Raw genomic sequence first — 27,673 nt, forward strand, 5'->3', positions numbered from 1 at the left:
CTTGAGGACCTCAGAGCAGGACGGTGCCACAGCCCTTGAGGGAGCCCAGGGCCACCTGGGCCGTGGCCACGAGGAGTCTGCTCTGGCGGCGGCTGCCACACACTGCACACACCTCAAGGCCGGGCACCTCCTTCACACGCACATCACGGGTTACCATCCCTGCAGCCACAGCAAGTTTGCCCTCCCGGCCAGGGAGCTTCATCTTGTGGGTTGTCGGGGAAAGGGACAGAGGGGGCCGGTGGGTGTGACTCATGAACGACCTCTTCAGCATCACTTTTTTTTTATATTGTTATTCAATTACAGTTGTATGCCTTTTCTCCCCATCCCTCCACCCCACCCCAGCCGAACCCACCTCCCTCCCCCAGCATCACTTGGTTTAAGGTGGAGTTGGTTCCTACGGCCAAAAACCTCTACAGATTGACCAACAGCCTTAGGTAGAGGTCCTGGCTGTTGGGTTCTGTGTGCCCAAACTTTCAGTCCTTGTGGAGGCGGTCCTCTCCCCCTATGGCGCCTCCTGCTCCACCAGATCCAGAAGGAGTTGCTTGGTACTTTCAAGGTCAGCTGAGGTTAACGGCAGTGGAGAGAGGAAGGGAGGAGGGAAGGAACTGTGTATGTTTTGGGGGAAGATGACATATGAATGCACAGAGGGTGAAGGAACTGGCCAGGCTGGAAAACCTCAGGGGTGAGAGAACCACTTGGAAGCAACAATGGGAGAAAGGAAAGGGGGGGACGGGACAAGCTTCCGACAGGCAGGTACAGGGGTCAGTAATCTGGATTCCAGGAGATTAGGTTGGAAGCACATCCAGAAAATAGAGTTGAGGTAGTTAAGTCCCACAGGGAGGGGTGGGAAAGGCGGGGCAAATGTTCAAGGCAGGGTCAAAGGTCCAGGGTGTCAATTCCAATGGAGGCTCCAGTTGGAACTGGAACTCAAGGAACACGTGGCCACCCTTTCCCCTGGCACCGAAGACACACGAGGCTCATTGGCTCCTCACACCAGGACAGGGTCCAGGCTGTTGGCAGAAGCTGGGGTGAGTGGAGAGCCCAGTGGGGGAAGCAACCAAGCAAGAACTGCAGACACTGAACCAGAGGTGGAGGTAGACAGAAAGAAATAGGTCTCAAGTTGATGTGCCTGTCACTGAGAAGGGACCCTCAGAAGAAAAAGGTCCAGGAGGCAAATCACCAGGAAGAGACAGGGAGAGACCCAGGCCACCACCAGGGGGCACTTCCAGTTTCAACACAGCTTTGGTGATTCACAGCAGGGATTTTGAACGGGTGGGCTGCAGCACACCAGTGGGCCATACCACTTTTTAAAGCACGCAGTACCTGACTATTTAGTCAGGGGCACTGACCTGTCTTCCCTTAGACTGTCAAACAACAAAATTACAGCAGCCAACAGGACAGAAGCCATCTGATGCGTGCGCCCTGTCCTGAACCATAAATATGTGGGTCAGATGATAGAGCAGCATCTTATTGGTCACCTTGTTATAATTTTGTGTTTGATTGGTTAATTCTTGGTACCAGAAATGCTTATATGCAAGTATAAGCATCTGGTTTTTTAAAAGTCACTTTGGAGCAAAAAAGGGCAGGTAATTATTATTATTATTTTCTAAATCAGTGAAAATTATACCTATTTTTGTCAGATTAGCAAAAAAGATGTTTTTTGGTGTGCCGCAGGATGTTGGTAATTAGTTTATGTGGCCTGTAGGATGAAAAAGGCTGAATCACTGATGGGCAGGACTGGGCAGTGGTGTGGAGGAGGGAAGAGGGCAGTAGAGTAGCTTTCAAGTGGAGGTTGGGGGGATGGTTGTAACTCACGTTCAAATGTAGAGTATCCAAGACGTCTTAGTTTTCTGCTTTCCAGTATTGTTGACGTTCTAGGCACTATTGGGAAGCCGGCCAGTATTGACAATTAAGTAGCCAGGTGAAAAAGGTGAAACAATGATAAAGATAAAGGCAAGAAGGAGAAGACAGATGGAGAACCAGGGAAAAGAAGGTGCGGAAAGAACAGTCAGGATGTAATGGATTAGAAACAAATGTGAAGGAAAGCGGTGACCCTTCAATGAGAAAGTGTGGAAAGTCGAACTGACCCATGGGGAAATGAAGAAGGACAAGGAAAGAAGTCTAGAAAACATTTAATTCAGGTTATGGGATGAATTCCACAGGGGCTGGTCACCCTTCTTACATCTGGTCTGCTAACAGGATATCTGCCTGGTAGCTGTGCTTTATAAACACACCAAAATGTAACCTCTGCTTCTTAGATGTATGCTTCTGTCAAAGATGAAAATAGTACAATTTGAAGCTGCATTTTAAATCATTAAATAGTTCCAGGTAATGAACAAAATTGTAGAACTTTTGGGCTGTTTCTCTGGGGGAGGGTGGGGTGTCTTAAAAGATAAAAATATTTTGGGATTAGTTGATTCATAAAAGATACACTTAAATACACATTTTAAGAAGTTGGATTTTTGAAAATTGCTGCCTTATAAAAACAAAACGGGTTATTTGAAACTACCAGAATAATGAGATGGAGAAGTGGGAGGCAAGTACCCATACAGCCCGCTCCAAATCTATCACATAACGTCCATCCTGCTTGTGGTTCTCTGCAGACTTCACACCGACTAAAGGCAGAAGAGGACCTTTGATTTCACCGCCGCACACTTTGTGGCTGTACCTGTCAGGCAGTAAGTACTCCATTAACTTGGGGGAAGCATCAGGGTTGGTGCTTCCTGCCTGAGAGGTGGAATCCAGAATCCACTCAGGCCCTTTGAGACTTTAGAATGCACTTGCTAAATATTGGGTTTGTTTTTTCCGTAAAGTAAAAGACACATTTTTCATTTTCACCAATAACTTTATTGATTTGGATATTTTGAGGATGTCAGCTGTCTCCTGAGTGTTAGAACATTGATTGTTCTCAATTAATTTCTTGAGTTGATCGTTATCAACTTCAACTGGTCTACCCGATTGTGTTGCATGTTTGGTGAGAAATCTCCAGCAAACCACTTCTGACACATTTGATCAGTCACAGCACCTTCTCCGCACACTGCATAAATCTTTGTTTTTGTGTTTCAGTTGTGTTTTTACCTTTCTTGAGATAATAAAGCATAACATGCTAAAAATGTTGCATGTTTTCTTCCATCTTTTATATTAAAATAGCTTCACAAAAATTCACCAATTTTGATAAATTAAAAAAAAAAAGCACGCTATGACAGCTGTCACAATACAACCTAAGAAAAATGTTTCTAAGTTAAACACAGCTAAGCACTCCTACAGTCATCTTGCAGAAAACAAACTTTGGTCAAGTGATACGTAATTGCAATGACCACTACAAATAATCTGGGCATTCAAGTAGTTTTTCCAAATTTCTGCTCTGCTTTGGAGGCGATTCCTTTTTTTTTTCTTCAGTCTTAGCAGAATTCTAACACACTGTAGAATGCAACATTTCTAAAGTAGACCCTTCAATACCCACCCTTCTGCTAGAGTAGTCTCTCAGCCTAAGGCGCGCATGACCCCACCCCCACCAGAATCCACTCCTCGGACTAGCTCCCTTTTCCCATCCCCCAACTTTCTCACTACACAGCGCGCACCCTTCCAGGCCGCCAGTCTGCAGCCAGGGTATCTCCTGGCTCCAAGCTCGGCTCCTCTAGGGCGGTCACAGGAGCCCATTCCCGGGGGGGAGGGGGAGCGTTGGCTGATTGGTGCCTCCCCTACCCCACCCTTCCCGCTGCGCTCCCTTTCCACTGGGTTCCAGCTCTACCAGCCCCGCTGCTTTCTTCCCTCGGAGAAAAGAGCCACTTTAGAGCTCCTCAGTGCTTCTCGGATGGAATAAAAGTGTTCAGGAACAAGTGGAAACCATTTAATTTCTCGAAGCCTTCGATTTGCGCGGTGCGCCGTCCGCTGGTTCTCCCGTGCTAACCTCCGCACCAATAATAACCGAACTCCCACACGTGCGTCTTTCTACCTCTGGCACCAAAGGAAAGCACCACGCCGCGGGCCCTTTAAAAGGATGCGACCACTAAGGCCAAGTGGGAGGTGGGCGGGAGAGCGTCATTGTCCTCACTCCTGAAAGTCATTCAACTCCTCAATCCCGAACACCTGGGAAGCGGAGTGGTGCTCCGCGACGTTCCTGAGATGCCCCTCGCCCGCGTCCACTCACGCTGCGTTCTTGGGGCGCTCAGTTCGCTCTCCCCTCCCCCTCTCTTCCCGTGCAGCTGTCCCGGCCGCGGTGGGGGCGGGGTTGTTGTTGTGGCGGGGCGGCCCCGCCCCCTCCTCGTGGCGGCCCCGCCCCCGGGCCTCGCTCGAGCCCCGCCCCGCCCCCAGCCCCATCTGTGTGCGCCGGCCGCGCGGTGATTGCATCGGACCGGCTGGGGGCGGCCGCCGCGGGATGGGGCGCGGGCGCGGAGCCCGCCGGCAGCCGGAGCCTCAGCCGCCTCAGTGACTCGGGCGAGCCCTCGCCCCCCGCGCCCGCCCTCAGCTCATGCTCACGCCGAGCAGCGGCGGCAGCGGGAGGAGCCGCCGCCCGCGCCCCTGCCCCCGCCCGCGGAGCTGAGGCGGGAGTCCGGCGGGCAGCGTGGGGCCGCGAGGCGCGCGTCGAGCTCCGGGCCGGCGCTCCGGCCGGCAGCGCCGGGGCCGGGAGATGTGCCCGGAGGAGGGCGGCGCGGCCGGGCTGGGCGAGCTACGCTCCTGGTGGGAAGTCCCGGCCATCGCGCACTTCTGCTCGCTCTTTCGCACGGCGTTCCGTCTGCCCGACTTCGAGATCGAGGTGAGGGGCGGCGCGCGGCGTCCGATTCCGCGCGGCAGGGAGAGGCGCCCGGCAGAGGGCCAGGAGCGGGCCGGCCGGGGCGGGAGTCGGGCTCCGGACGGGGGCAGGCGGCTGGCCGCTGCGCGCACCGCGCCTGCTCCAGCGAGGCGGAGCGGGCGGCGCAGCGCGCTTTTGTGGGAGTGAGACCGCCGCGCTCCTCGGCCTCCGGGAGCTCCCTCTCGGGACGGCGGGACGGCGGGAGCGGCGCGCCCGCTGCCGGCGGGACGGGGCACCGGGCGGGGCCGCGGGGCCGGGGTGCCGGGCGAGGCGCGTCCCCACGTCGGCGGGCGCGCCGAGCTGAGTCGGGGCTGTGGGGCCACGGAGGGAAAGTTTAAGACTCCCGTTATTTTTGAACCGCGCCTCTCTCCTCGGAACGGGCGGCCCTCTTTATGCGGGGACCTGCGGAGCCCTGGGGTCGACTTCGCCACCATTATCGCGGCAGGAGGGGGCGGCTCTGGCCTGGCCAAAGGCGCTCACGCCCGAGGCTTTGTGAGCGCCGCGCTCGACCGGGCTCCTCGAGGCGGGGCTGGTGGCGGGAGAGTGGGGGACTGAAGGGACCCGGTCGCCTAGAAGAGCGATCAGCCCCGCAGCATCCGCATCCTCCTTTCTTTTATTTTTAATTTTGGAAGGCGGTGTGAAATATTTGATTGGTCGGCAGGTTGCATCGGGCGGTCGCCTATAGCAATGTGCGTAGTAACTTCCCACCTTGTGCTTTTGCACAAAGGTGGATGCAAACGGTGGGTCAGTTTTTCTTTCCAGTTCTGCCCTGGAGTTCGTCGATGGAGTCATCAAAATAGGAGTCACCCGTTTGGAGGAGCGAATCGTGGTCGTGGCCTCCCCGCCCCCACCTATCTCACTTTCTGCCATTTTCGGATTGATTTTAGTTCGTTTACTCCCCCAAGATTTTTTGCCTCGCCTTTATTTTTAGATTTTGAGTCGTTTGCGGAAATAACATTTGCTTTTTCTATGAATGAAGTGTGGGAACTTGCTCTTATAGCAGAGTTAATGAAATCGGGAAAATAAAAGATCAAAAGGGCCAGGGTGGGGGAATGAAGAGGAATGCAAGCTGATAACTAGGGCCATTCACTGGCTTCTCAGTTCCGTAAACTGATTAAAACAATGTGATTACATCGTGTGCTGCTTCTGTTTTTAGGAGGATAGAGTCACTGGGGTGTTTTAGGTAGCACCACAGTGTTTATTTTCAAAGTTTGAAGGAGACTGTAAAAAGCATGCTTTTTACTAAAAATTTTCGTGGGACAACTGTTTATGTTAGTTGACTCAAGGAGAGAAACAGGGCCGCAGAAAAAGGTTGGGGAATACTAAAAGTCGAGAGAGGTCCCACCATTATTCGGGCAGCCCTGTGTTTTCCTTCGGTTGGCGTGAGACCGTGAGCGGTTCAGATCCTGGGGCTCAAAATGGTGGCTGTTTGTTTGGGAGCTTCTGCCCGAAACCATGCGTCTGGGGCGCTGGCCGCGAACGACGGCCCCAGCGCATTTTCTTCCTTGCAGATCACACGTTTCCGAGCTTACGGACCTGTTCCACAAGTAGTGTGGGAAAACTCATCCTTCTGAACCCATTTATTCCCATTTTGTTGATGGAAAAATAGAGGTAACTAATTCTGCCTCGTTACAGTTATCTAGAGTCATCTCTAAATAGCTTGTATTACGTTGGGAGAAATGACCTTGATTTCTGAGGATTAGCGAGTGTAATGTAATTCCTAAAGGAAGTGTAAGCTGAGAGAAGAGGTCAGATTTGTATGGGTAACAAATGAAAAGTCAGCTACAGGTGAGTGATGGGCTGTTGGAGATGTTCTGGGAGGCCACCCTCTCAGGTGGAAGGTCCGCTCTTCCCAATACACGCAGCAGGAGTGGATGTTTGGGCTCCATTTTGATTACTACTTACACCTGTATAACCCTCTCATTTCTCAGGTAAGGGGTGTTTTGAAATGGCTAATGTAAAATTTAACTTAAAATTTTAGGTAGCTATCAAATTAAAATATAAAAATTTATTTTTAGGTTTGTGATAAATTTGACTGACGGGAGAACTCACCAAGAACACTATCAGTTTTGATTCTCTAAGTATAAATAAATTTATTTTTATTTTGTTGAGGTGAGTTTTTAATTTAATACTTTATTGTCCTGACAGTTTGAGACACAATCCCTTGGTTCGAATTTATGATGCAGTGAAAGACTGTTCTTAAAAAAAAAAATCTAATGCTGAGTTACACCTTGTTCGGCCAGCTGCAAAGGCCGTGCAATCTTAACTTATGGCAACCTTAAGAGAGAGAACTGAGGAATAATACCAAGGGGTAGAAATTGGATATTAGCTTTTTTAGGAAGCCAGTTTTCACCGGTGAGAAAGATCTCATTTTACTCTGGACCTCCAAGCTGAACTGCTGGATTTAGAAACTGTAGGAAGCAGAACCCTCAAGGACTTGGCTTCTGTTTGGAGTGAAGCAGTCTTTAGAAGGAAGGGCTGGGAGGGTTCACGGTACAGTTCTGCAAGAGGTCGAGACCTCCCAGTTAAACTGTCCCCCAAGCATGGACATCAGTTTTGCATGTTAAATAAAGAACTTTGTTTATAAACCTTGAATGTACTGGATTTCCTTGGAAGAGTCAGTATGCTTGATTTTTTGTTCGGGGGATATGTGTAAGGCCTTGTATGTTGCTTCCAACCCCCCACATTGGGGTTCTGTAATCATCAGACCAAAAATCTGTGAATGTATAGGCAATGCTTTAAGTTCAAAATTTCTGATTTTAAAAATAATACATAAACATTATGTAAAACTTGAAAATTAAAGCAAAATATAGGTAAGAGAATTAAAGTCACCATAATGCCACCACTCAGAGATAGAAGCTGTTAACAAGTGTGGAGATTACCAGCTGCTCTCCAGTGTGGGTGTGCCGTGGGTTGGGTGTTCGAGTGGTTTCCAGACGAGGGTGTGGAGGTGCCGCCAGGCAGCAGCGGATCAATGGCACTGCATTCAGTAGTGGTTAGTGATCTCCCCGAAGATTTAGTACTGTTTTGTTTTTTTCCTAGGCACGTTATTTTTACAGTGAATACGGTCTGTTACTTGAACAAAGTAAGGAAGGGGGGGATGGAATCATTGTATGTAATCTGGTCTGGAGTGAATCGTGATGGGGTTAGGATTGGGAGCAGAAATTCCATTCCAGACATTTTTGGGCATATTTTCTTCAGTGAAGAGACTGTGGTGCCTCTCGGTGACGGTTTGAAAGTGGTCATGTAAAGTTACCTGAACGGTTCTTGTACAGTGTGGCAGCATAATAAAAACGATGTAATTGTCCATCCACTTTCTGTCCTGAACTTGCAGCCTTTGCATGCTGCCGCCTTTGCCGCCCTTCCTGGAGGCGTGGCGGCGGCGGTGCCAGTACCGCATCGGAAGATGACCGGGGCGGTGTTCTCAGTGCAGATTCCTGGAGTCTGCTCTTGCTGTTCCCTTGGACCCAACCTCTTAGTGGAGAGCACCAAGGCGTGAATTGTTACTCATTAAAATAAGTAGTGAAAATTGCCGAGGGCAGCTCAGGGGCACAGCCGAGGTATCAGTGGGTTCCCCACCCGGGGCCTGTGGACGGCCTGGCCTGCAGGAGGTTTGTGTTGGTGCGCACGAATACGCTTTGCTGGAGGAGAGGGGCTACCACTCCTCAAATCCTGAGAGCTGTTCCCTACCACCCAACGTTGGAGAAGCCTTGAATGAGGTAGAAGAAAAAGCTGGCCCTGAATAGGGCCATTGGAGGCCTCGCTTTGTAACACAAGAGGCCTTGGGCTAGGAATCAGGAGCCTGAAACTCTTACTCTGATTGTGCCACTAACTAGCTCTTAATGACTTGGGGTAGGTCGACATAGCCTAGTGACTAAATGGTGCTCTATAGGAGCGCTTTGTACGTTTTCCCAACATTACCTCGTTTTGTGTCCCTAGCCGTCACAGTGGGGTAGGAGCTACCCTCACTTTACAGAGGAGGCAGTGGCAGGTTCAGAGAGGCCGAGTCACTGCATGAAGACTCACATGGATCCTGGGACCTTTGATGCCAAACTATTGCTGCTGCTACTGTCTCACGTAGTTCCTTTCTTGTCATCACCTAGGACATTTTCTTTTCATTGCTTTTAGAGAGACGGGAAGCGGGGAGAGAAACGTTGAGGTTGCCTCCGGAACACTCCCAGACCCACTACCTAGGCACATGCCCTGACCGGGGATTGAATGGCGATCCTTGGGAGATAGGACAACGCCCCAACCTGCTGAGCCACCCGGCCAAGGCCCTCACACTGTTTCCGTGTCAATTTTCATGGTGAAATGAAGGGCTAGACCGAAACTCCACGGTGTAGGTTGACAGTTCTTTGTTTCTTAATAACGTGGACTGCAGAAGATTGTTTTAAAACTGCTTAATTAAGTATGGATGGACAAGCGCATGATTTCAGTTTCTTTCAGCTAGTATTTATTGAGCATCTACTATATGCTAAGCGCTGGGGATACAGTTTTGAACGTAGAAATACCTGCCCTCTTCAGTGGAAGGAGACAGACAGTAAATGAATTGTTGGGGTGACAAGAAATCAAGCAAGGTGGAGCCAAAGGGAGGGCCACGTTGAGGGGGGTTGTTGCAATTTAAAAAGGGGTGATTAGGTACTGCCTCACTGTGGAAGGTGGCATTTGAGTCGGCCTGTAGATAAGTGATTTAAAATGACTTAAGAATAAGTGGTTGGCCCCATGAACCTGTGTGTTGGAAGATGCCACACGGTAAACGTCCTCTGAAGAGCCGGACCGGAGAGCCCACGAACGGGCTGTGGCACGTGGAGGGGCAGGTATTCATGCTGCTGGAAATCCTGCGGAGGGGAGTGTTCTGTCAAAGTGTGATGCCCCCAGAGGGAATGCTGGGTCTCTTTCTGTTCACACCAGCATCTCGAGAGGGAAGTCTTCTTTATTTATCTCTTTTTCACAGCTTTTGCCTGCGGTGGGAAGCTTCCGAGGGGCTTTGGGGCTTCTGCCATTGTAGAAGGGGAGGTTTCCTCTCGTCTCTGAAGGGCAGCCTGCTAGCATCTGGCTGCCTCTATGGCAGAAGCTCAGCTTGGTCTCACTTAGTGTTCTGGAACACAACTAGGATAGCCTAAAATACACCTTGGCTGCATTTGGCACGACCGACTGGCTGCCCTTTGACAGGGAGAGGCTCAGCGCTGGGTTCTTGTGGTTGGGAACAGGCAAGAATGAGGAGCACTAGCAGAGTGCTTGAAACCCAGGTGCAAAAGCTGGTGCAGGTAAAAATTCAGGGTGGGCAGGTCTGCCCAGCTTCCAGCCACGGGGCCTTAGGTTCAGTCTGTGGAATTGAACATCTTGGCAGCCTGGGTTGTGAGCCCACCTCCGTCGTTTACTTGAGTTGTGATGCCAGGCACATCCCATGCGGTTTCAAATGCCCCTTTTATGAAGTGGGAATTTTAAACTACACGGTTCCTAGGTTTTCCTCGGACTACAGTTCAGCGATTCCAGGGATATTCCTCAGCATGCCCAGTGCTATCAGCTCACCCAGAATTGCCCTGACCTCATGGGTTTGGACCCAGGGTGGGACCTGTGTTCAGATCTGGGTCTTAAAATTAAATTTGTACAAAATGAAGGTGCAAAACCATACTTGGTGCGTTAGTGCTTTATGTCTTTATGTGAGTTTGCCTTTCTGTGGAAACCTAGTCTGCAAATATGCTTGGAAAGTAGCTTTGCAGACTTGAAGATGGACCATCTGCTGCTCCCCAAGGTCTCCAGCCCGTGAGCTAAGACTCGAGGTTACGCAGAGTTCTGGAGGGTGGAGAGGTCTTGCATTATGTTACGTTCCCCTCACTTTTGTTTCGTCTATGGAGCACGATCCAACGATAGTTTCTAGCTTGTGGTTGCCTTTTCCTTTGATAACTGCACCCTTCAGAGGTCTGTTGCAGCCTCCCGTTTTTTCATATTTCACTGGGTGCTGTTCCTTGGGTGCTTTTCTTATATGTCCTTCACATTAACCTGTAAAAATTACTAGCCCATTTATACTGGAAAACCAGGCAAGTCGCTTTTTTTTTCAGTAGTTCTTACCATTGAGAGAGGAATCGCTGGGTGTTTGAGCTCAGGGTCCTATGGGCTTCGTTAGTGCCCCGGGTTTCTCAGCCTCTGCACAGTTGGCATTTTGGGCCTGATGAGCCTTCGCTAGGGGAGGCTGTCAGACACAGTTTCGATGTTTAGCAGCGTCCTGGCCTCTATGTGCTAGCTAGTGGCAATCTCAGCTGTGGCAAATAAAAATGCCTCCAGACACTGACAGGTGTCTTTTGTGTGTGAGTGGGATTGTCCTACTTGAGACTCGGGTCTTTCAGGTGGAGTAGGGAAGACAGGGTTGGTCATTGTAAGGAAGGTACACTGTATGCATATGAAGTAGGTGAATTTTTCCTTCTTGTAGCGATTCTTTTCCCTTAATGCAAACTTTTAATATTTTCTTTTTTTGCCTTGGCTGGTGTGGCTCAGTGGATTGAGTGCTGGCCTGAGAACCAAAGGGTCAACAGTTCGATTCCCAGTCGAGGCACATGCCTGGGTTGCGGGCCAGGTCCCCAGTTAGGGGTGGGCCAGGTCCCCAGTTAGGGGTGGGCCAGGTCCCCAGTTAGGGGTGGGCCAGGTCCCCAGTTAGGGGTGCGCCAGAGGCAACTACACGTTGATGTTTCTCTTTCTCTCTCCTTTCCCTTCTAAAAAAAATAAATAAAATCTTAAAAAAATATATTTTTGTTATTAGAAATTGAAGGCAATTGAAGTTGCTCCCAGACGTGCGTGTCATTAGCAATTGCACATGTCAGCAACTCAAGAAATGGAATTTTTTTCTGTCTTGTGGAAGGAGAGCGGTTTGGGGCCTGAGGGGAGGAGGCTGTGAGCTGACTCCCTCCCGCCGGGCCTGACTGCAGTGGATGGATGGCGGTTGGTGCCACTCAGGCCGGCGCCCGGCTGCCACTGCCTGTCACAGCGCTGGCTGCTCTGGACTGTCTCTTGCGCCTTGTGCCTGGGGGACTGTGGGGCGGGGGTTAGTCCAGACCAGGTCAAAAGTTCAGTGAGACTAAACTGAGCATGTGTGTGCACGTGAGTGGGAGTGTGCTCACGCCTGGTCCTCGCGTGCATCTTGGGGATGCAGGCGTATATCCAGTACAGAAAGTTCATTATTCCCTCAGAATTTTCAGTTTAGACCATACCAAGTACAGAACCTTTCTTGATGTCGTTTTTAATATTTTGTATGCTTTCTCCCACTGGAGTTGCCTCCTAGTGTGACAGTATTTATGAATTCAAATTTTCATTTTGGTTTGGAGAAGAAATGCGTTGTGACGAGGACTTCAGCAGCAGCAGTGCACTGTGCAGGGCTTCGAGTCCTGGGGGAGAAAGAGCCTGGAGAACTTCAGTCGTCATTTGTCTGCGGCTCCTGAAGGTGTCTTTTCGGGAAGTGTCCATCTCAGAGGACATCTCTGCCATCTTGGGGTGTCTGCTCACTGCTGGGGCCCAGTGCCTTAGTTTTTGCTCTTTATCTTTTGTTGGGGAAGTAAGGCTTGGCCACACGGCTTCTTCCTGTCCTGCTCCTTGCTGTGCCGTCCCCACTGCCTGCCCAGGGCTCCTGTGGGCTGCGGTAGAGCAGGGGTAGAATATCTGGCCTGCTTCAGGGTCCGGATCCCAAAATTTGTGTAAATAGCATGAAGTTGGTCACTTCTGAAGCAAAAGGAAGCTTTCTTCTCTTGGAGGGCGAATGACCCCTCTGAGTACCTCTTACCTGCCCTGCTTTGCACTTCGTTATCCGTGCACCCATTTAAAGTGTAACGTGGCTTCCGCAGGTGTCTACGGAAGATAGTGTTTCATTCTCCCGTGGAAAGGCCCTGACCTCAGGGGACCTTTCCACGGGAGAATGAAACACTACCTTCCATAGACTTCTGCGGAAGCCACGTTACACTTTCAGGTGGGTATTTGGTTGGTTGAAGTGACAGTTGTGTTCCCGTGGGTTTCACGCCACAGCGGTCAGCTCTTAGCTTTGATTCTGCAGCCCCGACTCCGCAGGAGCTTTGCGGGGCTGCCTTTTCCCTAGGGTGGGTTTGCCGGAGTGACCGCCTGCCGTGGCAACATGTCACTGAGGCCTGTGGCCCCCTGAATTAAATGTGTGAGTGGCGGTCACAGCAGACTGTGTGCACCTTCTCTGCCCCTCTCCCACCACCAAAATTTAGTGGAAACAGGAAATAATAGGGTCATGATTGCACTAACCCTTCACGTGTTTAAAGTTGAAGTTTCAGATGACCTCCAATTAAGAGTTGCGGAGAACGGAGTAAGTTCTTAAAGTGGAAAATGCTGTTGCTGGAGAGGGGTTTTCTCCGATCAGCCCTTTTAATGAGCACCCTGTCCCTGCGTGGCCATTGTTTCAGGGACAGTGGCACTAAGGACAGTTGATGTGCTTGACAGAAAAAGTGTTAAATTAACAGGTCTACTTCTTTAGCCAACCTTTCTTTCCCCGTTCTCATTGTGTCTCTTCTGTCTCCCTGAAAGGTTGTGTTTGCAGATTCTTTTAGGTGTGGGAGACGAGGGTTAGAATCAGTGTCCCGGAGTTCTTTGTTTAGGGGACACTGTTACGGGGTGGGGGGGGCAATAGGGTAGTTTATTTTTTTTTTCAAAACTTGCTAAATTAGTGTATCTACAAATTTAAAAAAGTTTAAATCACAGTTGACATACAACATTATATTTTTTCAGGTGTACACCACAGTGGTTAGACATTTCTGTCACTTATGAAGTGACCCCCCAATAAGGCTAGTGCCCACGTGACACCATGCACAGTTACCCCAGTATGTCACTGTGTTCCCTGTGCTGCACTCCCTGTCTCTGTGGCTGTTTCCCAGCTGCCCGTCTGCCCCTCTTAATCCCTTCACCCTTCCGCCCAGCCACCCAACCCCCTTCCCATCTGTCAGCCACCAGTTTGTTCTCTGTGTCTGTGAGTTTGTTTCTGTGGTGTTTTGTTTATTCTGCTCACTAGACTCCACATATAAGTGAAGTCACATGGTGTTTGTCTTTCTCTTGTCTTGTTTCACTTCTAGTCCCTTCTGGGTCCGTCCTTGCTGCCACTAAGTAAGATGCCATTCTTTTTCACGGCTGAGTAATGTTCTTTTGTGTGTATGTGTTTACTACCATGTTGTCTGTCTGTGGACACTTAGGGAGCTTCCATAACTTGCTGTTGTACGTGACTCGTCCTTCTTTGTCTCTTGTTATAGCCTTTGTTTTGAAGTCTAGTTTGTCTGATACAGATGAGATCATCTGATACAAATATTGCTACCGCAGCCTTTTTTCTTCCACTTCCATTTGTGTGAACTCTCTTTCCCACCCCTTCACTTTCATCTGCGTGCGTCTTTCCATCTGAAGTGAGTGTCCTGTAGGCGACAAGTGTGAGGGTCTTGGTTTCTTACCCATTCATCCACCCTGTCTTTTGATTGGAGCATTTAATCCATTTACATTTAAAGTAATTATTGATAGGTATGTAGTTATTGCCTTATTCATATTTTTGATTGTTTTCTTAAGTCAGTTTTTCATTTCTTGCAGTGACTTTGTTTAGCTTTGACTTGTCTGGGAAGATCTTTGTCATTCGATCCTAAATGACAGCTTTGCGGGGTAGAGTAGTGTAGGTTGTAGGTCTTCGCTTTTCATCACTTTGAGTATTTTGTGTCAGTCACTTCTGGTCAGAAATGTTCCTTTGAGAAATCAGCTCACAGTCTTATGGGAGCTCCCTTGTAGGTAGCTAACTGCTTTTCTCTTGCTTTTTTTTTTTTTTAAAGATTTTATCTATTTACTTTTAGAGAGATGGATGGGAAGGGAGGGAGAAAGGGAGAGAACATCGATGTGTGAGAAATACGTCAATTGGTTGCCTCTCACTTGCCCCCTACTGGGGATGCAGCCTGCAACCCAGGCATGTGCCCTGACTGGGAATCGAACCAGTGACCCTTTTTGTTCGCAGCCTTTGCTCAGTCCACTGAGCTACACCAGCCAGGGTTGGTTTGTTTTTTAAAGGGCAGGTCGGTGGCGATGATAGTGTGACGCCAGTGTTATGTGCCCAGCGAGTAGTCGAGGAGATGGCTGGTGGTGAGCCTGTGTGAAGCGTGCTCTGGAAGAGGCTGCCGTGGAGGCTCGTGTCGAAGACGTTGGTGTAGCCGGCTGGATTGAAGCCTTCTCTTCTAGTGGAAGGCTCATGAAAAATGAAGTTAGCGGTAGTAGGTAGAATGTCACCACAGGCCAGGGACGCCAGGGCCGTTACTTGTATTCAGACATTGAAGACAAGAATGACAGTTTTAGACTAAGAACGTCCTGTGTGCCAGATGCTGTAGATTAAATCTGGTATTGGTAGCTGTGGTAGAAATGGGAGGAAGAAAGGCTGGTTTTAAACACTGGAGTGGAATGGGTGTGCCGTTCCTAAGTTAGTGGTGATGGGAAAGTGCATGGATCCTAGGTGGTGGTTTAGCCCAGGCAGGAGGAGACCACCACCAATACTGGAGCCCATAAAGAAGGTAGTGTCAAGGATGTCTTTGGCTGCAGGTAACAGAGTGCTAAGCTTGACTGTGGAGTGTCCTGTGAGCATGGAATCTGGAGGCAGGTGGCCCCTGGCAGGGGTGGCAGCTCAGTGACCAGTGTCGGCCGGCACTCAGGCCACATGCAGCTCACCTTTGCAGGATGGGTGCCGCTGTGCCAGGCCTGTGCTGCTGAGTGAGGCACGGGCATCTTCCACTGGAAGATAGCCCAGACCGGCCTCAGAGTCTGGGGAGGAGGGTACAGGAGGGAAAGCTCAAGAGAGTGGTGGGAAAGAGACAACTTAAAAATGAACTCTCACCCTTTTACAAATGACACATAAATATCACAGTGAGAAGAAATCCAGTGTTTACGTGGGTCACGTGTTAGGGCCGCACTGAAGGAGTCAACCATCGGGCACTCCCACCCCCCCTTTTTCAAAATGAACAGCCAGTCTGTGTCCACATCCTACCCCAGACTCTGTGCTAGCACGGCTCTTCTCCCTCACCACACTAAGGGGGGCAGTTGCCCCGTGTTTCAGCGTCCTGTTCAGTAAAATAAAAATGAAAATCCAGACACAGAAATGGACCCTTTTTTCATTGGAACCCTAGGTTTACTCTTGCTTAACTGTGGATTATTTGGATACTTCAGTTTTGAGTCTGTCTCTGCTAAGTAGGGAATGGTCTGTGAGACTTAGTGGGGCTTCCGTCCTTTCATGATGAGGATTCATGTACAAAAACACAGTCGGGTGTGGATGTTATGTGTTCTACCTGATGACAGGTTCTCAGGGCCTGGGGAAGTTACGGTACAACAGAAAGGCCGTTTTTCGTTTGTTTGATCTCCCTCCCGTGGCTCTGCAAAAATTTTGGGAGGTTATCTGGCAGCTCTCCTGGCCCCTTACCCCTCTCTCTTTCCTCCTCCCAGGTCAGGTAACCTTGCAAGGAAAGATGAACTGGGTCTTGGAAGTGTAACCAAGGAAAGACGGGTTACCAAGTCAGTGTGGGAAAGACCCTGGGAGGCAGGCATGGTGAGAAGCCTGCTGTGAGCTGGGAGCCTGCATGCAGGAGCAGAGGCTGCGACCCAGCCTTGGGGGGATGCATTGGGGGCTCTGTGCCCGTCCCAGGGAGCGTGTCCTGCAGGTACCCCACATCTGAGGTAGCCTGCATGCCTTGCGCCCCAGAGCCTAACACTTGCCAATTTTTCTGTGTATATTCAATGTTTTACAAACGTAGATAGGATTATATTTCAGCTCTCCTTTTGAATCCTGTTTTATTCTGTTAATAATATCACATGGCAGAAAACTGTGACTTATTTAACCAATCCTTTGTGGATCATTAAGGTTATTTTTAGTTGTTTACTATCATAACAACCACAGACAGAAGATATTTCTCCCCAGATGGGACTGGTGTTTTTAATCTGAAGTTTTACGTTTTTTTCACAGTCATTTTTTATCTTACATTGCGTGATAAAAGCCACCGTGAACTTGGTGCCCCTGGCGCGTGCTCCAGGCCCTATGCCAAGTGCGTCTCACGCATCAGCTCCTCTCTGCTTCACTCCTTGTTGGAGCTGAGCTGACAGGACGTCAGTCTCCGTGTGCGGTGTGCTGGTTTGTGTATGATGCGATGTCATCACCACAGTATGGCATCCATCTCTGAACTTAGTTACTTACAGTTTTTTTCTTGTGACGAGAACTTTTAAAATCTACTTTATTAGCAACTTTTATACACAGTGTTACAAATTGTAGGCACCACACTGTACATTACGTCCCTAGGACTGATTTTGTAGCCAGGGTGCAGCGTTTGACCCCTCACCCATTCTTTCACTGAGCATAATGCTCTTGAGGTCCATCCACGCTGGTGCAAATGGAAAGTTCCTTTTTTTGACTGAATAATGCTCTGTTGCACGCACACACCACAGTTTTTTTTATCCATTTATCTGTCAGTGGACAGACGGTTGCTTCCCTGTCTGGCGTTGTAACTGCTGCAGTGAGCATAGGGGTGCAGGTACACTGGTTTCATTTTCTTGAGATAAATACCCAGGCAGATCCATTTGCAATTTTCAAGGAAACTCCATACTGCTGTCCACAGTGGCTGCACCAGTTGCATACCCACCAGCAGTGCATGAGGGTTCCCCTTTCTCCACGTCCTCACCAGCACTTGTTTGTGGATTTATTGATGACAGCCATCTGACAGGAGTGATGGGATGTCTCATCGTGGTTTTGATTTGCATTTCCCTGATAATTTAGTGACGTTGAACAACTTTTCATGTACCTGTTGGCCGTGTGTGTCTTGCTGGAAAAACATCTATTCAGATTCTCTTTTGTGGTTCTGGCTTTCAGTCTAGGGTCACGCCTTGCGTTTAGCTTTCGGGCCCCCTGGCCCCTTTAATCCGGGCGGTCACCCTGTCTTTCCCTGCCCTTTTGGGAGGAGCGCATCTGAACGAGTGTTCCTTGCTTTAGGTTTGTTGGATTCCCCTCGTGATTAGGCTTGGGTGCTGTGTTTCTGGCAGGACTGCAGAAGCAGCGGCCGGTGTCCTGCATGCATCCCGTCGGGTGGGCGGTGGCCGTTAGTGCTCAGTGTGCGCTCTCTGCATCCGCTGGTGTCCGCCACACCTGCCTCTCTACTGCGGAGTCGCTGCAGTGGACGAGCCTGGTGGGCAGACCCGCCGTGCACGCCCCGCTTCTCATCACAGTCTCACCCATCCTTCAGTTCATTAGCCCATGTGTGGCTGCTCGCCTGAGTTGTTACTACACCATAGTTGCTAGTTACCTTCAAATTCCTTATTCCCTTTACGCTTACAAGTTGCAGGCAGTTTTTATGTGTGGATTTTAAGTGATTCAAGACTTTTTAGTGTCTGATAAGAATATAAATTCATAAAGTTTTTTGTTTTCTTGGAAATATGCTAAAGTGGGTTATAACAATATTCACAAAGTAAAGTCATTTTTAAAGCTTTAGATGTCATGTTTTTGTTTTATTTAAAAAAATTTCAAACCTACCATTAGATTTATTAGTTACTAACATTTCACCATGTGAGCTTTTTCCTGAGTTGTTCAAAACTAAGTTGGCAATGCGATGATCCTTTATCCCCCAAACACCTTTCGGCATTTCCTGAGAATAGGAACCTTCTCCCAAATGACCACAGTAACTTGCTCACATTTAATGAAACTAATGCCGATGCTTTAATAACATCTCCACAGTCCACATTCAAATGCCCTCACTTGTCTCCACAAGGACATTTTTCCACTGATTGATGCATGCGGGGGGGGGGGGGGGCACCAATTTGTTGTCCCACCTGCTCACGCATTCACTGGCTGATGTGCCCTGCCCGGGATGGAACCTGCAACCACGGCTTTTCGAATCCTGCATCTTTCACTTGGTGTGGTGCATTGCGGTCCATTCGTGGTGTTGCGTGTGTCAGCCCTTCGTTCCTTTTTATTGCTCAATAATATTCCATGGATGGGACAAACCAGTCACCAGTGGGAGAATGTTTGAGTTGTTTCCAGTTGTGAGTAAAGTCGCTTAAGCATTCCCTTCCCGATGGCATGCGAGCCCTTGGGATTGCTGAGTCACAGGGTAGATGTGTGTGTAAGTTGAGAAATAGTCTCGTCTTTCCTGGTCTTCCCACAGCAGTGTGTGAGTCTCAGCTCTGCGTCCTGCCTTTGTGACTGCTGTGTTTTCTGGTTTTGTTTTTTTATTTTTTTAATTAAAAAAAACATTTGATTTACTTTCAGAGAGGGGAAGGGAGGGAGAAAGGGAGAGAAACATCAGTTTGTGTTGCCTGTTCTGTGCCCCCAACCTGGGACCTGGTCCGCAACCCAGGCTTGTGCCCCGACTGGGAACCAAACTGGTGACCAGCCAGGGCTTGTGTTTTATTATTTTTTTTCCTTTATTTTTAGAGAGAGGGGAAGGGAGGGAGGAAGAGAAGGGAGAGAAACATTAGTTTGTGGTTGCCTCTCACGCACCCCCTACTGGGGACCTGGTCTGTAACCCAGGCCTGTGCCCTGACTGGGAATGGAACTGGCGACCATTTGTTCTCAGGCCAGCACTCAGTCCACTGAGCCACACCAGCCAGGGCACGTTTAACTTTTAATAAACTGCCAGACTTGTTTACTGAAGTGGCTGCACCAATTTATATTCTCAACAGCCGTGTAGGAGTGTTGGTTACTCCGCATCATCTGGGCATGTTGTCCGTCTTTGTGATGCTAGGCGTCCTAGTGGCTACGAAGTGGTATTATTGGATTGTGGTTTTGATTTCTGTCTTCAGTGCTTATGATGTTTGGCACCTTTTGTGTGTGTGTGTGTTTATTAGCTATTCACATATTTTTGAAATTCCTGTTAACGATCTTTTGCCCATTTAAAAAATCGGTTGCTAAGTTGTTTATGTCTTCTGAATACAAATCCTTCTGATGTATGTTTTCCTGTCAGTATGTGGGTTGTCTTTTCAGATGTTTAAAGTTTTTATGAATTTTAATTTATCAGTTTATTTTTATATGGTTGTACGTTTACTACCATTTTCTTAGAGTCACAAAGTTTTCTTGAAGTTTTATTTTAGATTTTATATTTGGGTCTGTGATCCATTTTGGTTGATTTTGGCGTATGGTTGGAGGTATTGATCAAAGTTTCTTTTAGTTCTGTTTGTTCATTCATTCTAGCAACTTTTGAAACACCACCCTTCATCCACTGAATTGCTTTTGTGCTTTTGTCCAAAATTAGTTACCTGTATATGTATGGGCTTATTTTTGTTACTCGATTTGTCTGTTTTTAGGCCAGTACCACACTGTCTTAATTACTGTAGCTTTGTAATAAGTCTTAAAACTAAGTAATGTTAGTAATGTTCCCTCTGTTGTTCATTTTCAGATATTTTGGCTATTTTATATTGTTTGTGTTTCCATATGAATTTTAGAATTTATCAGTTTCTACAGAAAGAAAACCTGCTTGGGATTTTGATTGGGATTATGTTGAATACATAGATCAAATTGTAGAAAACTTGACATAATAGTACTTAAGTTTTCTGACTCCTGAAAATGGTTCTCTTTTGTTCGTTTAGGTTTCCTATAATTTCTCACTGAAAAATGAATATTTTTGTTTTTATTGTTTAGGTCTCTCCAATTTTTTTGTTGTTAGACTTAATCCTGAAGCGTTTCATACTGTTTAAATGCTATTGTACATTTTTAAAATTCCAGTTGTTTTTTGCAAGTATATAGAAATATGACTGAGTTTTGTATATTGATCTTGGCTCCTGTCACCTTTCTAAATGCACCACTTTAGCAGCTTTGTTACAGATTTCTTTGGATTCTCTACGTGGTGATATTATCAGCAAGAAGGATGGTTTACTTTTTTCTCTCTGGATGCCTCTTGCTTCCCTCCGTCTGCCGCCCATCCCCACCCCATGTTACTACACTGTATAGAGCATCCCATCAAGTGCTGGGGCCAGGGTTCCAAGCTACTTGGCAGTTCCACGAATTGGGAAGTTTTCACAGAGCTCTCCGTTACCTGTTTCTCACTTTGTTTTGGTCTGAGAGGATGCTCTGTATGACTTGCATCCTTTAAAATTTACCCAGATGTGTTTTACAGACCAGAATGTGTTTTCTTGCTAAATAAAGGGCTTGTGCGCGTTTGAAAAGACTGTGTCTGCTGCTGCTGTTAGCTGCGTGTCTACAGATGTCTCAGTTCAGGAACTTAAAATCTGCTCATACGTATTGGAGTGAAACATGAAATGGATTTGTCTCCCTTCCCCAGATTCATAGCGTGAGTCCTGGAGGTCCCGGCAGCTCTTCCTTCGGCTTCTCAGCCTCTGTCCTCCAGTGGGGTGACCACTCTGAACTGGAAGACAGGATTTCACCATCACACTGATCAGCCACCGAGGTCACCCAGTTGGCTACTTAATAATTAAATGAAGTTGCTTGTAATTCGTTGAGCCTTCACAGAACTAATTAAAATAACCCTTTCCTGCCCAGTATGCCTGGGGAATCTGTGAAAAGGGAAAAGTCTGAAACCCATGAAAACTCTCCTGGGATAAAGAAGCAGAGGTTTCAGTCAGTTTCAAGAGAAGTACCCAGTTTAAGAAGCATGCTAAGTACAAACAAAGCAGACACAGACACAGGTGCAGAAAGGAGTCCTGAAACCATGTGAGTGCTCCTTTAGTAGCAGTGTTCTTGGGGCCTCGTGTGAGAGTTGCATGCCAGCTCTCCTTGGGGTTAGGAGTCTGCGACCAGCCCTCCGGCGCCAGTGTTCCTGTCATGGAGGGTTTCCAGGGTCAGAGCGTTTCCTGGGTGAGTTGGCGATACGCTTGCGGCAGCCTAGCGCGCAGAGGAGGCTGGTGAAGGAGACGGCCTCGCTGGACCTGTTGTGAATCATAGGTGATGACAAAGAGCGTGGCTGGACTTTCAGAACTGGAGGAGACCTTGCATGAGGTGGCCTTACTGCGGCCTTTCCTTCCGTAGATGGGCGAGCTGATGGCTGAGGAACTGAACACAGAAAAGTCAGGTGCTGGTTGACTGTAAGAGCAGGGTGGTGGGCCCCTCGGAGGACTTGCCCTGACTGGGAATCGCACACACAACCTTCCAGTTTTGGGATTGCGCTCTAACCAACTGAGCCACACTGGCTGAGGATCTCTTGAGTTTTGATTAGAACATGAATCTTCAAAGCTACTTCCGCGACTTACATAGTCTTGTCATCAGCTGTGGTAAACCCCTGAACAATTATTATTTATTTTTTCAAGTTCATTTAAAAAATATAGGTAAAATTCACATAACACAAAACTAACCGTGAATCATTTTAAAGTCTACAGTTTAAAGGCATTTATTGAATTCACTGTGTTATGTGACTATAATTTATCTAGTTCCGAGACATCGTGATCACTTCGGAAGGAAGCCCTGTACCCACTGAAGAGTCCCTCTCCCCTTCACTCTGGCTCTAGCCCCTGGCACCCACCCATCTGCTTTCTGTCTCTGGTCTCTTCATTCTTTCTCTGGCGTCTTTCTTCAGAAGCTTTGGAGTGAGCCTGGGACAGGAAGTCAAGGGGAGTGCACTTCACGTCCCAGGAGCCCCGCTCCTCCTCCTGCTGCCTGTTGGGCTCAGGCCACTCAGTGCCCTCCTGACTCATGTAACAGCTGTCAGAGTCACCAGAATGCTACTTGTCTTCAAAGTTGAAATTCTAGCCCAGGTTTTGTTTGCTCAGAATTTTTAAAAAGATTTTATTTATTTTTAGAGGGAGGGGAAGGGAAGGAGGAAGAGAGAGGAGGAGAGAAACATCAGTGTGCGGTCACCTCTCAAATGTCCCCTACTGGGGACCTGGCCTGCAACCCAGGCATGTGCCCTGACCAGGAATCAAACTGGTGTTCCTTTGGTTCACAGACCAGCACTCAGTCCACTGAGCCACACCAGCCAGGTGTTTCAGAAATTTAAAAGGAAGTGGAGAGATTACGGTGCACTCCCGTGACACAGTCGTTCATGTCCTGCTGTGCGGGATCGGGGAGTTTCCAGCAGTGCCCCACAACTTCTCTGCTGTTTCCTGCGGTCATTGCCCTTTCTGTTTACTGTGTTGTGTCTGCTCCTGCCCACTTTGTATTCCAGAAGTTTCATCAAGCAGGCATTTTGTCCTTGTCATCCTTTTTAAAAAAAAAAATCCTTACCTGAGGGTATGGTTACTGATTTTTAGAGAGAAAGGAAGGGGGTGGGGAGAGAGAACGAAACATCAGTCGGTTGCCTCTTGTTATGCACCCCGACAGCTGATGGAGCCCTGCAGGCTAGGTGTGTGCCCTGACCGAGGGTCGAACCCGGAGCCTTTCGGAGCACAGCACAGCGCTCCGACCACCCGGGCTGCGGGCCAGGGTGTTACTCACTCTTGAATCGCCAGTGCCTGGAATTGTCCATGGACATAGTAGGTGCTCAGTAAATACCGAATGCGTGAGGGAAAGAAAAATAAGCTTCCTGAAAGCAGGGACTGCTCATGCACATTTGGTTTCTCAAGTCTGCTTAGTTCAGAGCAACTCACACAGAGCAGTCTGTCACTTAGTACTCAGTCGGATATTTTTTAATTTTTTCAAGTCACAGCTCCTCTCTAGTGACAACGGAAGAACTCTCTTCAGGGCTTCTCAGATGGGAAGGTGGAAGGTGTCCTTTTTCTTCAGTTTCTCTCTCTCATCACCCTGCCTGTGTGAGAACAGGCTTCCCACCAGTCGGTGATTTCCCCCGACCAGATTCACTCGGTTTTTCGTCTTCTCGTCGTCTGCTCACAGGTAATTTTAACACATTCTGGAAGCAGACAAAACATTATATCTTCCCTTTGCCTGTTGTTTCCAAAACTATAGAAGGTAAGATCTGGAAAGGGTGTTTGAGATAATTTAAGTTGAATTCATAGTTTTACAGGTGAAGACGTTGCCCAGGTCATGCATCGTAGGGCAGTGGGTGGAATTGGGATTGGAAGTGAGAGCCACGCACAGCAGTGAATAGTAGGTAAAGACTTTATCTTTTTTCCTCATTGTTTCATATTGATGACTTCTGTCAATTAAATTCTTTCACCTTGGGTAATCTGCCACCTTGTTTTATACTTTTTTAGTAACTTCTGTAGCTTTCATCATTAGCCACAGAGTGATATTTTTGGATTAAGAGAACAATCAGAAGGTGTTGCTTTATTTGAGAATTAATTTAATATTATATTCCTACCTGATTTATGGGAAGAGACACCCAGAGGGCAAATCTTGGTTGCGTGAGCAATGGGTGTGTCACAAGAATTGGTGACAGGATGGGTAAGACGAAGAGGATTAACAGAAGGCTGCAGATGGAGGCTCAGTGCTTTGGAACCAGTCCATGAGCTCCCGCTGTCCGCCACAGTTGAGGCTCCATCTGTGCCTCCCCTGCGTGCAGGGCTGTGATGTCACGGACACAGGGTGTACATGCTCAGTTTTGCTGAAAGTAATTGTCAGGTTGGGTGGACGTGGAAATGTTATAGTTAAGATACAAGGAACTGAAGACTTGGTTTAGGATGGACGGTTCTAATGTAGGACTTCTCTTTTTATCTAGTAAAATCCAGACCATTGGCACCTCGGTTCCTATTATTATCTTATTTTATATCAAATAAAGAAAACTTAAGTAAATGTCAAAATTTAAAGCAATCCCATTTCTCTCAAAAATAAAGTTGATTGTAGCTCTTTCCTGTCTTGCAAGATGGAGGGTGGAAAAGTTGAGGAGCCCGATACTACAGAGAAGAAATCTGGAGGCTGATGCTGGAGGCAAGTCAAGAAGGGTCACCTCAAGCCCAAGATGCCTAAGGAGGGAGTGCTCTACTGCAGCCGAAACCCTGCCCTAGTCCAAGGAGTTGGCAGGTGTTGCCGAGAGGCCATGTACGAGGAGGGGTGACCCCCCTCCCCAAACAGAACTATCTTATGGAGGGTGGGCTCCTTGTGGTACAGGCTCACCAGCTAGGTGAGTGTTCTAGAAACCCATCCGTTGCAGTGGACCAGCTGGCATTGTTGTGAGAGGCTGCATTCAGCTTCAGTGAATTTTTTTTGAAGACTCTTTCACTGCATTTGCCCACTTCACAATGGGTGATTTATGAATGCACCTGCCCACACCGCATGCTGAGTGTCAGTTTTTGACCAAAAACGGTGTTACCTTTGTGCCCCACCCTCCTTATTTACCCCATCTCGCTCTGAGCAACATTTTTTTTGTTTCCTCGGATGAAAAAATCCTCCAAGAGAAACGTTTTGCTGATGTAGAAGAGGTGAAACAAAAACTGGCAGAAGCAACAAAAGACGTCAACACTGATGAGTTCAAAACTGTTTTTTGAGCAGCCGAAGAAACGTCTCAATAGGTATATTACATCAAATGGAGAGTACTTTGAAGGTGACTGACGTTTAAACACATAAGAGTAAATACACAATTTTTTAGACGTGAATTCTGTTTTGTTTTGGAGTCCCACCCTTGAACAGGAGGAAGTTTTCAGCAGCTGAATCTGGGATTGAAAAGGAAAAAGAAGGACATTCTTGCTACTGTCACAGAACCAGCTGGTGGCGATGAGAATGGTGTCACCTGAGAGGTTAAACCTCGCGAAACACCCAGGTGCCATCCTACTGACAATGCTTCAATGCCTTGGAAGCTGAACCCTTCAGTCAGCGTGTGGGGAAAGCGCGAGCCCGCCTCTCCCAGGACCATAGCAGCTGGTGGCTTGCTGCCAGTGACTGGACCTCTGTCCCTTGATTGGGTCCCTCTGCGTAGAACACACCAGCCGTTGTCATAACCACCTCCACCCAAATTGGCATCAGTGCTGTGAAAACCCCCAACAACTCCCGGGTGCTTCCTTCAGGAAGAGGCTGCCCAGCCCAGATGTGGGGGGTGGGGGCTTCCACCCAGAGGAAAGGAAAGTGGGAGGTGGCACAGCAGCTGGAGGCTGGTTGGGTAGCCATGGATGTCTGCGTTCTGCCCAAATCAGTGGTTCCTCAGCTCCAGGGTGCTCTCTGCTCGGTGTTCGCTTGCACAGGCGGGCTTTGTCCTCACAGACTGGTGGTCTGAATTTCTAACGGAGGACCTAATTAAATACCTGATGTGTTTAAAAAAAAAAAAGTCGATTGATAAAACCAGAAAATAGAGATAAGAAAAGGAAGAAGAAAACAAAATGGTTATTTATAGTTATTTTGAGCCTATACAGGTCTATATATAGATATATATATGCAGACACAATTCTAAAACGTGCTGGTGTTATAACATGTTTTGTGTCTTTTCAAGAGTAATGTAGAATGGACGTTTTTCACGTCAATATGCAGGTCTGTACTGGCACAATCTGATATGGTTGTGCCGTTGTTCATTTAACACCCCCGCCCCCCACCCCGGTTGTTGGACAGCTAGGTTTTTCTCAGTCTGACATAAACCAGCCGTGTAAAGGCGACCTCTGTGTGTTTGCTGTCTTCTTAGGATAAAATTCACAGTGAATTTCTGTGCTCATGGTTATGTGCCATCATTCATTCATTCATTCATTCATTCAATCAATCCTTACACGAGGTCATGCTTATTGACTTTAGGGAGAGGGAAATGGAGGGGGAGAGAGATGGAGAGACACTGATGTGAGAGAGAGACACTAGTCAGTTGCTTTTTGTGTTGGGTTGGACAAAAAGTCCATTATGTTCCATTTGCAAGATGGCTGTATAGTGCTTAGTTGTCTTCAGCTTTGTTCGAAGGAATGTTGTTAGATTGTGACAGCTGTCATATCAGCGTGCATTTAAAAAAATACCAAAATTGGTGAGTTTTTGTGCAGCCATTTTAATATTGAAGATGGAAGAAAATACTCAACGTTTTTAGCATATTATGCTTTGTTATTTCCAGAGATGTAAAAACACAACTGAAATGCAAAGAAAGATTTGAGCAGTGTGTGGAGAAGGTGCTATGACTGATCAAATGTGAAAAAAGTGGTTTGTGGAGTTTCTTGGTGCTATTGACATTGTGGCCAAATAATGCTTTGCTGTGAGCTGTCTTCTGCATGGGAGGACGTTTAGCAGTGGCTCTGGCCTCTGCCCACCAGAAGTCAATAGTGGGAGACAGCCGACAAACTCAACCTTATCCCAATCAATAAAGTTACTGGTGAAAATGAAACATATTTTATTTTATGGGAAAACGTAACAGACTCTTTTGCCAGCCCAGTACTTGCCCAGACTGGGGATCAGACCCATACCTTTAGGTTTACGGGACAACGCTCCAACCAACTGAGCTGCACTGGCCAGAGCTGTACCAACCAGTCTTTTCTTCTTCTTTGAAGTGGTGCTTTTGCTTGTTGTGGCTAATATTCTAACAACTTGCCTCATTTGTTTTATATGTCAAATGAAAGACACACAGTGGTGGCTACAGTTCTGGGGCTGTGCTCCATTTAATACGATGAAAAGACGTTGGGGAAGCGTAATTTCTACTTGTCCAGTCTGGTTCCCACCACTGAATCTTAATAATGTGTGATGAAGTCCACTTCATAAAAAACTCATTCTGTTCCTTTTTTACACTTCCTGTTCCGGTTCTAGCTTCTCCTTCCACTTTAAATTCCTGTCCCCCCTCCCGTTCTCTCCAGTGACTCTGGTTTTTGTGTGGTGCCTAGAGTGGGCCGGCGTGTGTCTCATCGGAGCTGGCCTTGGACTTCCCTTCAAAATTCTCTGCACTTGCTAATTTTCAAAGTGGGGGAAGGTCCCCATAGGCATTTCAGCCCCCTCCTACTTAAGCAAAGGTAACTGAGGGAGGATCTTGCTTTGGGGTCAGAGAAAAGGACAACTTGTTTACAAAGGCTCTGCTAAAGGTGAATTAGGACTTGGGAGATTGGGGCTGCTGTGTGCCACAGCCTTCGTGTGGCTGGGAAGGGTCTTGGAAGTGCTGTGTG

At 47.9% G+C, this 27,673-nt stretch overlaps 1 protein-coding gene across 1 annotated transcript in view; it reads left to right on the forward strand.

Moving 5' to 3' along the window:
* Positions 1-4,335: 4,335 nt before the first annotated feature.
* The window catches only part of CECR2 (CECR2 histone acetyl-lysine reader), a 90,185-nt gene continuing 66,847 nt past the window's right edge, over positions 4,336-27,673 (forward strand). The window contains 1 exon segment of the mRNA XM_053916436.1: positions 4,336-4,756. Coding sequence (XP_053772411.1) covers positions 4,631-4,756 — 126 coding nt within the window. The 5' untranslated portion in view covers positions 4,336-4,630.

The sequence above is a fragment of the Desmodus rotundus genome, chromosome 13 (genome assembly GCF_022682495.2).
Source record: "Desmodus rotundus isolate HL8 chromosome 13, HLdesRot8A.1, whole genome shotgun sequence".
NCBI lineage: Eukaryota > Metazoa > Chordata > Mammalia > Chiroptera > Phyllostomidae > Desmodus > Desmodus rotundus.